The 15,026-nt window shown below is 42.9% G+C and overlaps 2 protein-coding genes across 10 annotated transcripts in view; one reads left to right on the forward strand and one right to left on the reverse strand.

Annotated features, from left to right (window-relative positions):
• Window positions 1-15,026, reverse strand: part of PPFIBP1 (PPFIA binding protein 1) — a 177,747-nt gene that overhangs the window by 85,016 nt on the left and 77,705 nt on the right. The window lies entirely within an intron of this gene.
• CUNH12orf71 (chromosome unknown C12orf71 homolog) lies at window positions 10,753-12,329 on the forward strand. Its single transcript, XM_035027826.1, has 2 exons — window positions 10,753-11,283; window positions 12,015-12,329. The coding sequence occupies exons 1-2, from the start codon at window positions 10,753-10,755 to the stop codon at window positions 12,327-12,329; spliced, it is 846 nt and encodes a 281-aa protein (XP_034883717.1).

Genomic DNA, 15,026 nt, shown 5'->3' on the forward strand with positions numbered 1-15,026 from the left:
ACTTAAGGAAAACAATGTAGGCCACCTCCTACCCACATTTTCTCCCATTGGGTTAGTTTGGGAGCTGCATGCTAGTCTTTCTACCTCTGAACTCTCGGGGTCCTTCTGGATTATCAACCTTGAGCACATCTCCCTAGATTTCTATACCTCATTCCCACCTCCCCCCGCCCCCTTCCTTTGCAACACCCCAGAGAACCAGGACAAAACCTTTGCATTTTGAGCATTTTATTGCTAGTCTTTTAAGGAACTGTAGTAAAATGCCAACTAGGCTCTGTAGTTTCTTGTTTCCTCTGAGATAACTAAAAGCACCTGCGGAGTAGTCTACATCCTCCCCATCCTCCACCCCAAAGATTTCTTGTGGAAAACTCTCTCCACCAAGAGAACCATCTACCCAATTCAGAATAATGGCAAAGGAAGAACTAAATGTCCAGATTGGATGGGATTCATTTCACCAGGCCTCTGCTTAGCCCCAAAAGGATCCCTTCCAGGCATTTCCACCCTGACTGGAAAATGTACTAGAAATGGAAAGTCTCCAGTGCAGTTCCCAAGTGAAACACTGAGAAAGGATGATAACTACGGCGGTTCCTTATGACCGTCAGAATCCTGGAGGGGCTCACAGACCAGTCACCAAGCTGATGGATGTAGAAACTGCCTGACAACCACAAGGATCCACCTTTCTCTTGTGGACACTCCAGCCCAGGGGAAGGAGATGGTCAGATAATCATATAAACACAAGTATAATTATTAAATGCACACAGGATTCTGATACACAGAGTTGGAAACAAGTCTATGTTTGAAATTTTTAAAAAAGATTTTATTTATTTATTTAAGAGAGAGAGCACACAGTATGAGCAGTGAGGGTAGGGACAGAGAGGGAGGGAGAGGGACAAGCACACTCCTCACTGAGCACGGAGCCAGACTCAGGGGCCCAGTCTCCACAATCCTGAGATTATGACCTGAGCCAAAACCAAGAGCTGGACGCTTAACCAACTGTGTCACCCAGGCACCCCTATGTTTGAAATTTTAAAATAAAATAAAAACATCTTCTCCAGAGAAGCAGTGCCAATGAAAGAGGAAGTAGTTTCAGTTTCCTTAACTATGGAATAAAAAAAAGAACACTTACCATGCATTCCACATATATAATCTCTAATCATTACCAAAACTCTACAAGAAAAGATTATCTCTATTTTGTAGATGAAGCACAGCCAAGTTAAAAATGGATTTGCTGTTGCTAGAAGTGATCTGGAATTTGACAGGCACCCAATTGGTAGGCACATAGTTGTTAAATTAATAAAAACTGGAAAAGTACAGGAAGTATTTTAACAGAGAGCTAGGAGAAGACTATATGGATTCCCCGCATTTGGTGTTGTGGGAGGCACTACCAGTTTTGGCCCAAGGTAAGTATAAGCCCTAACATTAGGAAATAAAACAAGAAAGGCTACATGCCTATCTGTTTGGCGACTGTATAAATAATTTGCATTTAGTTCTCAAATAAAGAAGCAACCGTCTCCATCATGCAAGAGTCTGGCCACAGGCCCCTGGGGAATTAAAGTCAGACCCAAATGAAGTTAATATCAGCAATACCAATGAGATGGGCTGTTGTAAGGACTGAATGAGACAGAAATATACACAGGCTGTTAACAGTGCCTGCTATTTTTCAAAATACTTCAACCTAGGCACTTGTGACACAAAGGGGATTATTATTTTTAACCTACACTCTGGGGGCAGTTAGCATTTGAATGACTAATCAAAAGCTCATATAGGGGCGCCTGGGTGGCCTCAGCCAGTTAAGCATCCAACTCTTGATTTTGGGTCAGGTCATGATCTCAGGGTTGTGAGATCGAGCCCCACATAGGGCTCGGTGCTGGGTGTGGAGCCTGCTTAGGATTTTCTCTCCCTCTGCTCCTCCCACCACCTCTCCACCTCTCTCTCTATCCCTCTTTTTATGTAAACAGAAAATCAAGTCAATTATCTGCTGAACACCAGGGCGTTGTTGCTTAGTCTAATGGCTGCCACAAATGATTTTTCATCAATCAAATGGTGTTCATGGTGGGCTATAAGTATTGTACAGATATATTCTGTTTATGCTGAAGTGGGAATAAGAATCTATCCAACCCAGTTGTCTAAACTTTTCAAAATGGTGCCTTGCTGGAGATTGACACCAGTCCTCTTTCTAGATGCTTTGAAGGAAATCTTGTCACCTGATCCTGACAAGAAAGTCAAATCCTGATGCTAGACTATTGTCCCATCTGTCTCTAAGGAAACTTTTTGTTCAGAGTGCTACCCAAATACACAGAAGGACACAGCATAAAGACCTTCTAAGGCAGCTCTGTCCAACAGAACTTTGCTACAATGCTGGAAATGTTTTGTCTGCCCTGTGATAAGCTAGCCACTAGGTACAGGCAGTCACTGAGCACTTGAAATGTGGCTAGTGTGACTGAAGAACCAAATTATTAATTTGATTTTAATTTTAATTGCCACATGTGGCTAGTAGCTGCTCTGTCGGATGGCGCAGTTATGGAGCTTATTACAAAAGAAGGCTGTGTGCAGTTCTTGTGCCTGCTTGCTCTTGAATGCTTGCATATGGGAGACCTACAGCCCTCATCTACTGCCACTGTCCACCAGCTGTATAATCAGCTGGGGCTAGTTCTCAGCAGCCTACCTCCAGAGGGCCTCTGGACTCTGAAGGCAGATCTGGGTAATCTGAACTGTACAAGAAGTTAAGATTGGGGGTGCTTGGGTGGCTCAGTTGGTTAAGCGACTGCCTTCAGCTCAGGTCATGATCCTGGAGTCCCTGGATCGAGTCCCGCATCGGGCTCCCTGCTCGGCAGGGGGTCTGCTTCTCCCTCTGACCCTCCTCCCTCTCATGCTCTCTGTCTCTCATTCTCTCTCTCTCAAATAAATAAATAAAATCTTTAAAAAAAAAAAGAAGTTAAGATTGGGATAAAAATACACAACTCAGGCAGTTGTCATGGAAATTAAATTAAATTAAATTAAATGACCAAGCATGTGAAAGCTCCCAGCAGAGTATGTAGCATCGGTAAAGGCTTAGTAACATTGAACTTTGCTTTACACCAAAACACCGTTCTCCTTGAATTAGGTACATGAGCTTTGATAAGGTTTTGTCTGGGAATAAACCTGTAACTAGACTGTAGGAAATTGTACAGTGTCCTCTCCCTACCCCCAAAAATAAACACTAAATATTTCAGCTAAGAATTTGGTTTAGAAGAAGGATGCTCTTGTCACAATAATTCTTATAAAACAAAACAAGCTAAAGGAAGAAGGGGACTTCCTGTTTTCTAAAGAACATCTCTTGTAGTCTGTTTACACTGAGTCCCCCCCCCCCAACTTTTTTTTCTTTTTGTGGTAAAATACACACAACACAAAATTTACCATCTTAACAATTTTTTAGTGTAAAGTTCAGTAGTATTAAAATTAAATTCATATTTACATTGGTTTTTGTCTCCAAAAATAAAACCATATATTAACATGTAAAGATGATATTAAAATATGTCTAAGGTGAATAAACATCAAATTCAAGAGAGTGATCCTGGGAAAAATTGGGTAGAAGGGAAAAGGGAGGAATACAAAGGGTCTTAAGTTTTATATAGAATGTTTTTTCTTTAAAAAAATCAGGGGCACCTGGGTGGCTCAGTTGGTTAAGCGTCTGCCTTTGGCTCAGGTCATGGTCTCGGGGTCCTGGGATCGAGCCCCACATTGGGGTCCCTGCTCAGCAGGGAGCCTGCTTCTCCCTCTGTCGCTCCCCAGCTTATGCTCTCTCTCAAATAAATAAAATCTTAAAATAAATTTAAAAAAAAATTAAATTAAATATGAAAAATGTTAAGACTTGACTGAACTGAGCTGTAAGTATATAGGTGTTTCTTATTTACTATATTTTTATGTATTCTTTTTAAAAATTTTTATTTTTGACCATGTTTTACAGTTACAGAGAAGTTGCAAACACAGTATCTATACATCCCCCCACCTACTCCCTCTAATACCAATATCTTATGCAACGAGGACAATGATGAGACAGGGAAATTAACTGATATAATACCATTATAAAACTATTAAATAAAGAACATATTGAAATCACTCTACGTTTTCCATTAATGTCCTTTTCCTATTCTTGGATCCTACCCAGAATCCCTCAGTACTTTTTTTCTTTTATTATTTACTTAGGAGTGGGCAGGGGCAGAGGGACAGAGAGAGAGAAAGAGAATCTCAAGCAGACACCCCATTGGGTGCAGAGCCCACAGGTCTCCAGGTGGCCGGACCTCACAACCCGAGATCAGGACCTGAGCTGAAACCAAGAGTCAGACAATTTACCAACTGCACCACCCAGGTGCTCCCCTCAGTACATTTGTAGTTGTTATTTCTCCTTGGTGTTCTGTAGTCTTTGACAGTTTTTCAGTCTTTCCTTGTCTTTTATGACCTCAACACTTGTGAGTTATTTCGTTGAACGGCTCACAATCAGGGTTTGTCTGATACCGTCTCATTCTTAGGCTGTGATTATGCATTATGGGCAAGACTACCACAGAAATGATGCTGTGTCCTTAGTGTATCATATCACAGAGTCTGTGATAATTTTTGTATTGCTAAACTAGTTCATAATTTCAAAAGATAAAAAATAAGCAGCGATATCAGACTGGGTTCTCCAGAGAAACAGGACCAATAGTAAATATATGTATATGGGTATGGGTACACACACACAGGTTTATTATAAGGAATTGGCTCATGCATTTATGGAGACTGAAAAGTCCCAAGATCTGCCATCTGAAAGCTGGAGAGCCAGTGGTATAGTTCCAGTCCAAGGCCTGAGGCCTGAGAACCAGGGAAACTGATAGAATAAGCTCCAGTCGGAGTCCAAAGGCAGGGGAAGACCAACGTCCTCACTCAAAGACAGAACAAATTCTTCCTTACTCAGTTTTTTGTTCTAGTCAGGCCTTTAAAAGATTAGGTTGATGGCTACCCACACTGGGGAGAGCTATTTGCCTTACCCAGTCTACCCATTCAAATGTTAATCTCATTTAGAAACACCTCCACAAACACGTCCAAAAAAATATTTAATCAGATATCTGGGTACCCTATGGTTCAGTGAAGACAACACACAAAATGAACTCTAACAGTAGCTTAACTTCTAAATTAGAAACTTCCTACTCTGTATATTCAGGTCCAAATCCTACCAAGCCAAGTGGATTTTAGGAAGTGTTCCAATTTTTAAAGTTACCGTTATTACTAGCTTCAGGCCCAAAACATTATAAATTCATGACATACTATCATTTAAAAAATCTTAGGGGCATCTGGGTGGCTCAGTCGGCTAAGTGTCTGCCTTCGGCTCAGGTCATGATCCCAGGGTCCTGGGATGGAGCCCTGCATTGGATTCCCTGCTCAGTGAAGAGTCTGCTCTCCCTCTCCCCCGCCTCCCTTTTGCTCTCAAATAAATAAAATCTTTTTAAAAAATAAAAAAATTTAAAAGTCTCAGGAGGTTTCACTATGGATGATTTTACTTTAAGAGAAAAGGTTATGATGAGCCAGGTCATATTTAGATTAACTGTGATCCAAGAGAAGCTTGACCAGCAAATCAAATTAAGGCCTTAAAGAAATTAATACAAGCTAGTTAAGAACCAAAAATCCCTGATCTCTTATTACAGGTGAAAGCTGAGTCATCTTTTAGAATTGACTACACTGCTCATCATGGCATCCTAAAGAGGTTCTAGGTCACTGCTTCTTTGGAAAAAAAGCTGAATAAAATATATATATATATATATATATATCTCTCTCAAACTATGCCCTTTTTTTCTGGGACAAGAGAGAAGGTGAGTTTCAGACACTTTCACTGTAAGAGTTGTACATTAAAGTGAAATATATGTATGTATATGCACACACAGTTGACGCCTGAACAACATAGCTTTACATAGCTTTGATCTACACAGGTCTACTTATACATGGACTTTTTTTCCCAATACAATATCTCTTAAGGCCATTAGTATTTAAGTTTGGGGGAGTCAAAAGTTATGCTCAGATTTGCAACTGTGGGGGGGATGGTCAGTACCCTAACCCCTGTGTTGTTCAAGTATCAATTGCACATGTATATGTAAACATGGAGAGAGAGAATAGTGTATAAATAAATAAACTTTCAAGTCTTTTCTGAAGCTTCCCCCATTTGAAACTCTTTTATCTTCAGGATCACTCTAAATGTTGGTGGTTTAGGCTGGGAAATAATTTTTCCAATTCAAATGTTTATATTTAGTTCAAAGTGTTACATTTCCATGGGTAATGGTACCACAAACGGCTTTTCCCTTACCTTCACGGAAAGAAAGCTATTCACAAATGCTTTTCTAGATTCCCAGTGCTCTGGGAGGCAGTCACAGGGGTTTTTAGAAAAAGCCAGAGCACAGTGATCCAGGTCTCATTATACCAAAGAGGAAGCTGAACACCTATTTTAAATCTTTTAGCCCACCCCAAATGTGGATGCCATTGTTTTGGGCCAGTCCCACGTACCACACACACTCCTGCACGTCTTTTAGAACACACAGCTCCACTCAAAGTGGTTTCTTTCATGGAAACAGAACACGGGTTTGCTTTTGGGCTGTGTCAACTCTCCCAGGGATCTTCCAGGGAGGAGGGAGGCGGTCAGCCCCCTGAGAGACAAGAGTGTGTAGAAAGTAAGAGTATGGGCTTTAGAGCCAGACTTCCTACGTTTAAATTCAGGTTCTAGGGTTTATGATCTTGAAATGTGAGCAAGTTACATAACTGCTCATGCCTTGGTTCCTTCATCTGTAAAACAGAACAAATAATGACACTTAGCTGATGGGGTTGCTGTGAGGATTAAACAAACACATATAAAGTGCTTAGCACAGGACCTGGCATGTAGTAAATGCTCAATAAATGCTAGGGAGTCTGTAGGTCCTAATTCCACCCCCCTGGGATTAACCCAGGTCCCCAGGCACTCATGGGAGTTGTGGTCACTCGCCAGCCGTTGGGTAGAAGATACAGTTTTTCTCCCCAACTCCATCACCTGAAACACAGTTGCCTAAAAACAATCTTATTTAACAGAACCTAAAATTTAAACCAGTACAACAGTGAAAAACCTGAGGCACAGCAAGCTTTAAATGTAATCGTGTTAGGGGCACTTGGGTGGCTCAGTCGGTGAACGTCTGCCTTCGACTCAGCTGGTGATCCCAGCGTCATGGGATCGAGCCCCGAGAGTGCCGCGCCCCCCACATCGGGCTCCCTGCTCAGCAGGGAGCCTGCTTCTCCCTCTGCCCCTCCTGCTGCTCATGCACATGCACACTCTCTCTAATAAATAAATAAAATCTTTAAAAAAAATGTAATCTTGTTAAAAGGAAATAAAGAAAAATATTTGGAAAGGATCTTAAGCAACTGATAGATTCCAATGAGTTGAGAGGTTCTTTTAAGTCAGACTTGTATTTCTTGGCTTTTTTTTGGTGTGTGTGTGTGTGTTTAAATCCATGTGTTTTTTCTGATAAATGTAAAAACCTTATGGTTTCTCTTAACGCTATTTAAAACTTTTACAAAATGGACCAAAAGCAAATCTAAGCAATGTTAATTTAAGAATATACTTGTTCAAAGTACACATAGGCTTTATCTCTAGGAAACTGAGTAGGTGCCCTAGTCCCTTCCTAAAAATCACTGAATTGGCCAAAAAGCAGTATCATATAGCCTCACAGTTTACACCAGGCTGGAGGTTGCTATACTGACTTTATCAAGATGATTTTGCTGTAGAAGTTTTTTTGGTTTAGTCTATGCAACTGAGAGCCTTTGATCCTATATGACCCACATTTGTCCTCAGAATTGCACATTTGGAAACAATGAAAGATTTACTACCTCCACTACGGTTTACCCACTGAGAATACTACAGCAGTGAAGGCAAAGTGACCAGACTGGATCACTGTGGAGCTATGATCTGACCAATTCCCAAATAATTTCATGATGCCATTGGAAAGGGAAGGGTTCACAACAGTGGTTAAGGGAAGAGCAGCCTGGGAAGTAGGAGGGCTTGGTGAACAGAAGGGATACTGCTTTCAATTCTAGAAAGGACCAAGACACCTCATGTTACTGGAGGCAGTTAACAGAACTGGACAGAGTTCTATCCAGTTAACAGAATTGGTGTAAAATGCAGACTTAATCTTGCAATAAGACAAAAGCCTAGCTGGGAAACTCAAAGAAGAAAATGGAGGTCTTCAGCATTGCATTCTTACATATTTCTCTATATCCATCTTCACTTTCTTCCTTCTAATATCAAGGGATAACCCATCCCTCTACCCATGCCATGAATCCCACCCTTACTCTCTCCAAAAGCAGCAATCTCTTATATTTTGAAACTCTCCCCCCTGTATCGATTCCTTGCCCCTTTTTTATTTGGGGAGTGGGTGCAGAAACTAACCTTGACTCTGCTTCTTTCTTTTACTTTCTCATTCAGACATTTCTAAAGTATAGTCTGTACTCACTGTTCTCACATCCTTTCTTCTCATTCATTCCTCAACGCCGTGCAAACCTACTGATCCTATTCTCATGAAAGTCAACCAATAACATCCATGCTGCCAAGTTCACTGTAAGTTTTGTTTTAATCGTGCCAAGTATTTCAATATATTCTGAATTACCTGGAAGAATGCCTGATAAATGAATACCACCATCCTGACTACAGCCTTACAGGATAAAATCCAAGCTCCCTAACAGGGGTGGAAAGCCTTCCATGATCTCACTGACCCCCATTTACCTCATCATGCTTGATCTCCCCACACAATAAGCTGTTTTTCACCTGGGTGTCCTTGCTCAAGCTGTCCCCTCTGTTGGAAAGGCCCTCTCCGCCAACTCCTCTCCCCCCCAACCCCCGACCTTTTTAAGAAAGAGATAGCACGAGGGCGCCTGGGTGGCTCAGTTGGTTGAGCGACTGCCTTCAGCTCAGGTCATGATCCTGGAGTCCCGGGATCGAGTCCCGCATCGGGCTCCCTGCTCAGCAGGGGGTCTGCTTCTCCCTCTGACCCTCTTCCTTCTCGTGCTCTCTGTCTCTCATTCTCTCTCTCTCAAATAAATAAATAAAATCTTAAAAGAAAAAAAAAAAAAAGAAAGAAAGAAAGAGCACAAGCAGGGGGAGGGGGAGGGGGAGAGGGAGAGAGAGAGAATCTTAAGCAGGCTCCACACTCAGCAGAGAGCCCTACATAGGACTTGATCTCACAACCTGAGCCCAAATTAAGAGTCAGACACTTAACCGACTGAGCCACCCGGGCGCCCCCTCTACCCCTTTTACCTCACTAACTTCTACTCCCTCATAAATACTCAGATCAGAAGTACTCTCCTCCAGGAGGCCTTTCCTGACATCCCCACCCCAATCTCACCCTGGCTGCGTGAGGTACCTCCTTTCATTCTCCCCTGATATTATTTTTACGTCCTGTTGCTGCACTTACCATTCTGTCCTATAACAGGCTGCTTAGGTCCGCCTCAGCAAGCAGGCTCTAAACTCCCTTAAGACAGGAGCCATCTTCCACGGTCATGTGATGGGAGGGAAAGACCTGCCATCGCATTTGTTCTTCTGCCCTCAAGGGGGATCCTCTTCAGCCCAAGACGGGATGAGCACAGAATAGAACACTAGAAGGGGATAGCTCTTGTGGCTTTCTATCCCTTTTTTTTCTCTTCCCACATTTCTGACTCTAACTTGGGGCCTTGTGTTGCCATAGTAACCAACAGTCCCAGAACACAGACTTCTGGCAGTTGGACTTCTAGCCACTGTGAGTCAGGACCTGAAGGATTTCTAACATCCCCAGTTTAGGGCTCAGGAGCTGGCAGCACCTTTTTCATGTGGGCAGTCACCAGAGCAGGGCATGACACTGTGTGTGTGTGTGTGTGTGTGTGTATTCTCCCATCCCCACGTACCTACTGGGGCATCACAGAAAAAGCTGCACTAAAAAGTGCCAACAGATGGTGGGAGGATGGGCATCTAAATGGCTATAACCTTTCTGGAAAGCAATTCGATATCAACTCCAGTTTAATCTATCCGTGATCTTTGATCCATTAAATCCACAGATAATATAGAGGGAGACACAAGGATTTATTGATAAGGGGGTTTACTGGACATTTATTAAAACAATAACAACCACTTAATGGTCATCAATAAGAAAGTCGTTAAAAATGACAAAATAGCCATATACATGTTTACTGTAGGGTATGCCACAAAATATAATAATCTTAGCTTCAATACCTGATGTGACATCCACATATATGTATGTGTATGTATATGTACAAATACACAGGTACACATACATGTCCGTATAAAGAAAAAGAAAAGGAAATCCACCAAAATGTTTTCAGTGATGGTTATCCATATCTCTGGACAGTAGGATCATAAGCATATTTAATTTCATCTTCATACTTTTCTGTGTTTTTCAAATTTTATACAATGATCATTTTTTCTTTTAAAACGCAAGTTGTTTCAACTGCAGCAAGACAGATGACGAGTGGTAGCAGGTGGGGAGGATTAGTCGAGAGGGTTGTCATACAAAGAAAGACATTTCTTCAAGGGAGGGGGTGGCCTTTTTTGTCCTTCATTAAAGAATACAAAAATAGGAAGAACTTCTACCAGAATGGCATAGTTACAAATAGAAAAAGGAATGAATAATGTTATTGTTTAAGTATCATGACTTCCCTCTCCTCCCCAGTCCCACCTATTTTTTCCTTTCTTTTGAAGATTCCTGAGTTGAGAGAGACCTGAGATTTGAGTCCCTGAACAACATGGCATACTCATCCTGCAGCAACGACGGATCAGACAGCACAGCCTGCAGCTCTGAATCAAACCTGAGCCTCTCTGTGGGTTATTTCCCCTGTGAAGACACCTTCTCTTACGAGAACACCATCTCCTGTGAAGACATGTCTCCCAAGGGCCCTTCAATCCTTGTCCCTCCTATCCAAGGGACGTGGAGGACTGAAAGTACAGGCAGACTCCTGAGGAGACGAGACCAAATTCGGGACGACCCAAAGCAGTTTTGCAAACTCAGCATCACCCTGGCCTGGGATGTTGACGTAGGCTCTAACAATTCAGACTCCATAGCCAGTTGGGACATAACTGGAAGCAATCAGTGGATAGACAAGTACCCCGAAGAGAACACACAACTGACTCTCAGCAAACTGGACAGTCTAGTGCAAAAGCTTGAGAAATTTCTAGAACATCAGAAAGACGAGGAAGGTGGTGACTCTGCCTTCCCTGGATCTGCTCAGGAGGAAGATTTCCAGTTGTTCAGCAGCCCCCCTCCAGACATAGCTCAGGTCAGTCATCAAGAACATGATACTTGTCAGGACTTGCCCCACGCCTGCCAACATGAAGGGATCATCCGGTTTCCACAGATTCCTCCAAGACTTCGGGAACATGAACTTGCTGAGGTGAGCAGAGAGATGCCTTACAGGCAAAAAGGGGATGGACCTGGTTGGGGGGGCCAGTTTGAAATGCATGGAGCATTACTTGCTCTGAAGCAAGGCCAGCCTCCCTCAGGGTCTGACACAGCCCGGAGATGGAGAGAGAAGGCAAGGAAAGGGGTCAGGGTAGAGTTGAAGGGAAAATACTGAGGAGCACTGAAGGAGAAAAGAGGGGAGGGAAGTTAAGAAAAGACTAACAGTTATGATACCCATCCCCACCCCCCAGCCCTGTGTTTTTCGTTGACATATTAAAATTTTGCATTTATAGTTGATTATTTTTTTTTTTTAAGATTTTTTATTTATTTATTTGAGAGAGAGAGAGAATGAGAGACAGAGAGCACGAGAGGGAAGAGGGCAGAGGGGGAAGCAGACCACCCACCGAGCAGGGAGCCCGATGCGGGACTCGATCCTGGGACTCCAGGATCATGACCTGAGCCGAAGGCAGTCGCTCAACCAACTGAGCCACCCAGGCGCCCTATAGTTGGATTATTTTTGACAAAAGGATTTGAATTCGGTAAGTGGGTAAATATTGGCCCCATTGTTGTCTGGGTTATGCATATTTAACTCCTTCATTTTCTTGGCAGATGATAAGTCAGACAACTGGCAGCCAAAGGACAAGCACTATAGAGACCTCCTCGGTCTCATCCAGTCAGCCAGAGGAGGAGGACGCTCATTCCAGCACACAGGCCCTCTCCTGTGTGAACTTCAGGGGGGTCTTCCGCTGGCTAAGACAGCAAGTCCTCGCCTCGCTTCTCAGGAGACCACACCCCGAGGAGGCCACTGAGAGACCCCAACAGCTGGCACAAAAGAAAAGACTCTCTCACAGAGGCAAGAGAATCCAACCTCAAGACGCCCTCGAATTAAGACACCCTCTATCGCCAGATGTTTTAACCTTTTGATAGCCCCTATTCTACAATCCCCATGAGTTAACTGTTTTCTAATAAATATAACACATACTCTTATTATCCATGTCTTCCTCTTCCAGCCCACCATCTTGACTCAGGCTGAAAGTCTGTATGTTGTCTAGAAGACTGATGAATATTCTCTGTGAATTTTAAGTAGTATTGTCCTTCCTAATTTGAAGGCATTCTTGCTCTCCTCCTCCCTTCTTACTGTATTTTACTCGAATTTTAAATATTTTCCTCTTAATATTAACCCAAATGCCCATTTTCAGAAGGCAGCAGTATAACCCATCAGATTCCCACGATGGTAGTGTGGTTTTAGTTGAACTTCTAGGGCTCGAACAATTGGCAGAGGATACTGAGTCACTCAGGGAGTGGATTTCAGTTTGGCAGTGTGTCAGGAGTTCAGACGGCGGATCTGATGTTCCCAGGGGACATCACTGGTTCTAGTGTGTGTTGCATTGGCTAGAATAAGTGGCTCACTCAGGCGGAATGTGAGGATTGGGAATCTACTTAACCACTCCAAGTCTAACCCTCCTCGTTCAGAAGATGGGGAAGATAATATGAACCTCACAGGGTTGTTGCAAGAACGGAGATAATGATAATTTCGTTGTTGCTGACGCTATTCATTTTCCAGAGGATCTCCCCCAGAAAACTCGATCCAAGGGACATCCCAGAGTGAGAGCTGAAGAGTAATTCTCATGGAAATATCTCCCACACAGAAGCAATATTTACCCAAAGTTATGGGTTTCTGCAGATCTTGACTCAAGCGAGTCCTCTCCCAGTCCATTCCCCCACTGTGTCTTCTGAAATTCCTTTACAATTGGCAGTAAACTTTCCTCTAAATTTCAACTTCTTTAAGGAAGACTGTACTCATCTCTCACCCTTTTGCTCTGACCTCTCCCTCTTACTGATATCAACTCCCCTCCCCACGACCACTACCACTCTCCTTATCCACCCACAGGCTTACCTGAGAGCCCTCCTTCTTCAGCTTTTGCTACCAGCCTACATGACCTGCAGAGTTCATGTGCCTAAAGCATGGGATTCTTTGATCTCAAATTCCTCCCTTTCTTCAATTTCAATTCCCTTTTCTCCTTCCTTCTTCTCTTCCTTCCTTCCTACCACAAATATTTAGCACACAGAAGTGCTAAGTACTTTTCTAACTTACAAAAACAAAATCCATCCTTGGGGCTCAGGCGGCTCATTAGTCAAGAGATAAAGCCATGTAAACATATGACTAGAACAGGCTACAGGTGATAGTCTGTATGAGGTACACACTGAGTACTAAAAAATAAGCAATTCAACACGAGGAGGTGGATTGTTAAAAGTTTCATGTCTGAGGTTGCTTGAGTTAAAGGTGGAGGACTTGAAGCTGCTGGATAAATCGGTGTGGTGTTAAATTGTGCAGTCCTCACTGGTTATGTGTGAGAGACAGTGGGGATGATATTTCCCAAGGAATGACAGTATGGTGGGAGGGAAGAAATCAAACAACAGGGCCTTCTTAGCAATATATGCTCATGGTCACATCCTGAGCTTCTTCACAGGCAGACTCCTCACTTCATCCAACTCTCTGAGAACATCTTCCCATTTGACTGGCTCCCTCCAACGCCCTCCGCCACCTCCACTTCTCTTTGACTTCACCAAGACTTTGAGTCCCATTACCAACCCCTGTTCATGAGTTTCGGTCCCTTCCAGATCCAACCCAGGCACCTCCTTCCTCAATTGCAGCATATCCACCACATCTAGTAGCATTCACAAAGCCTTGCCCTTTCCAGATCTTCCTTTAATCTATAGTCACCACATTCCCCAACAGTAAGGGCCAACACATGAAACACAGGGATTACTTTCTCCATTCCTGGAGAATCCCCCCTACTGCCTTTTCAAGTCCCTCCCCCCCAGCTCCCTGGGGAATTTTTCCTTAAAAACTCCACTCTCGAGTTACTATGAGGCCAAGAACGATCCTTCCAGCTTAAGTTGACCACATCCTTCCTTAAGCCATCCCCCAGTCCCCATCCTGCCACCCTCACCCCGTGACTTGTACTTTTCAGTCTCTTTATGTAACTATTTTGCCTACAGACTAACTTCTTAGTGCCTTTTTATGGCGGGATCCTAACACAGTGTCTGGTATGGAGTGGTCTGGCTATATGAATTTTTAAAATGATTTTAATATATCTTACTTCTTTCAACTTTTTCCTATGTAATTTTTTAAAAAGTGAAATACAACAGCTTAGAGTTGCTATTCTTGAAGTTAAAAGTTAGGGTGGACAGAGTTAAGAGCGGGCATGGGAGTAGAAAGAGGGGAGGCAGGAAGAAAACAGAAATCCGTGGAAGGTCAAGAGAGGTGATGACCCACAGGCTGAGAAACCTAACACCAGGGGAAGTTAGCGACTAATCTGAAATGTTAATTCAACGAACAGACATGGAGCCTTCATGTTGCTTTAGACTAGATGTATGACATGCCTAAAAGATGACATCTACTACCACCGTGGCACTAGTAACCAGAGCTCTGCTATTTTAACTTTTTCTCCAATAATTAAGCCAAACTCTAAGAAAAACTCAACCAAAATGAGCTACCTCAAAAGACGGCCCGTGGTGAATAAGGAGCCCTGTTCATTAGCAAGATTTCTTACATATTTGTGCTTATTTTTCAGTGTTATATAAACCTGCTTGACGGGTATGAGGTTTAGCTCTAAA

Source organism: Mirounga leonina, unplaced genomic scaffold (assembly GCF_011800145.1).
Source record: "Mirounga leonina isolate KUSES-001 unplaced genomic scaffold, KU_Mleo_1.0 Mir_201, whole genome shotgun sequence".
NCBI classification, from domain to species: domain Eukaryota; kingdom Metazoa; phylum Chordata; class Mammalia; order Carnivora; family Phocidae; genus Mirounga; species Mirounga leonina.

Coding starts and splice junctions, on each gene's coding strand:
- CUNH12orf71 (XM_035027826.1), top strand. CDS start 10,753: ATGGCATACTCATCCTGCAGCAACGACGGATCAGACAGCACAGCCTGC. Junction 11,284..12,014: donor CCCCTCCAGACATAGCTCAG/GTCAGTCATCAA, acceptor TTTTCTTGGCAG/ATGATAAGTCAGACAACTGG.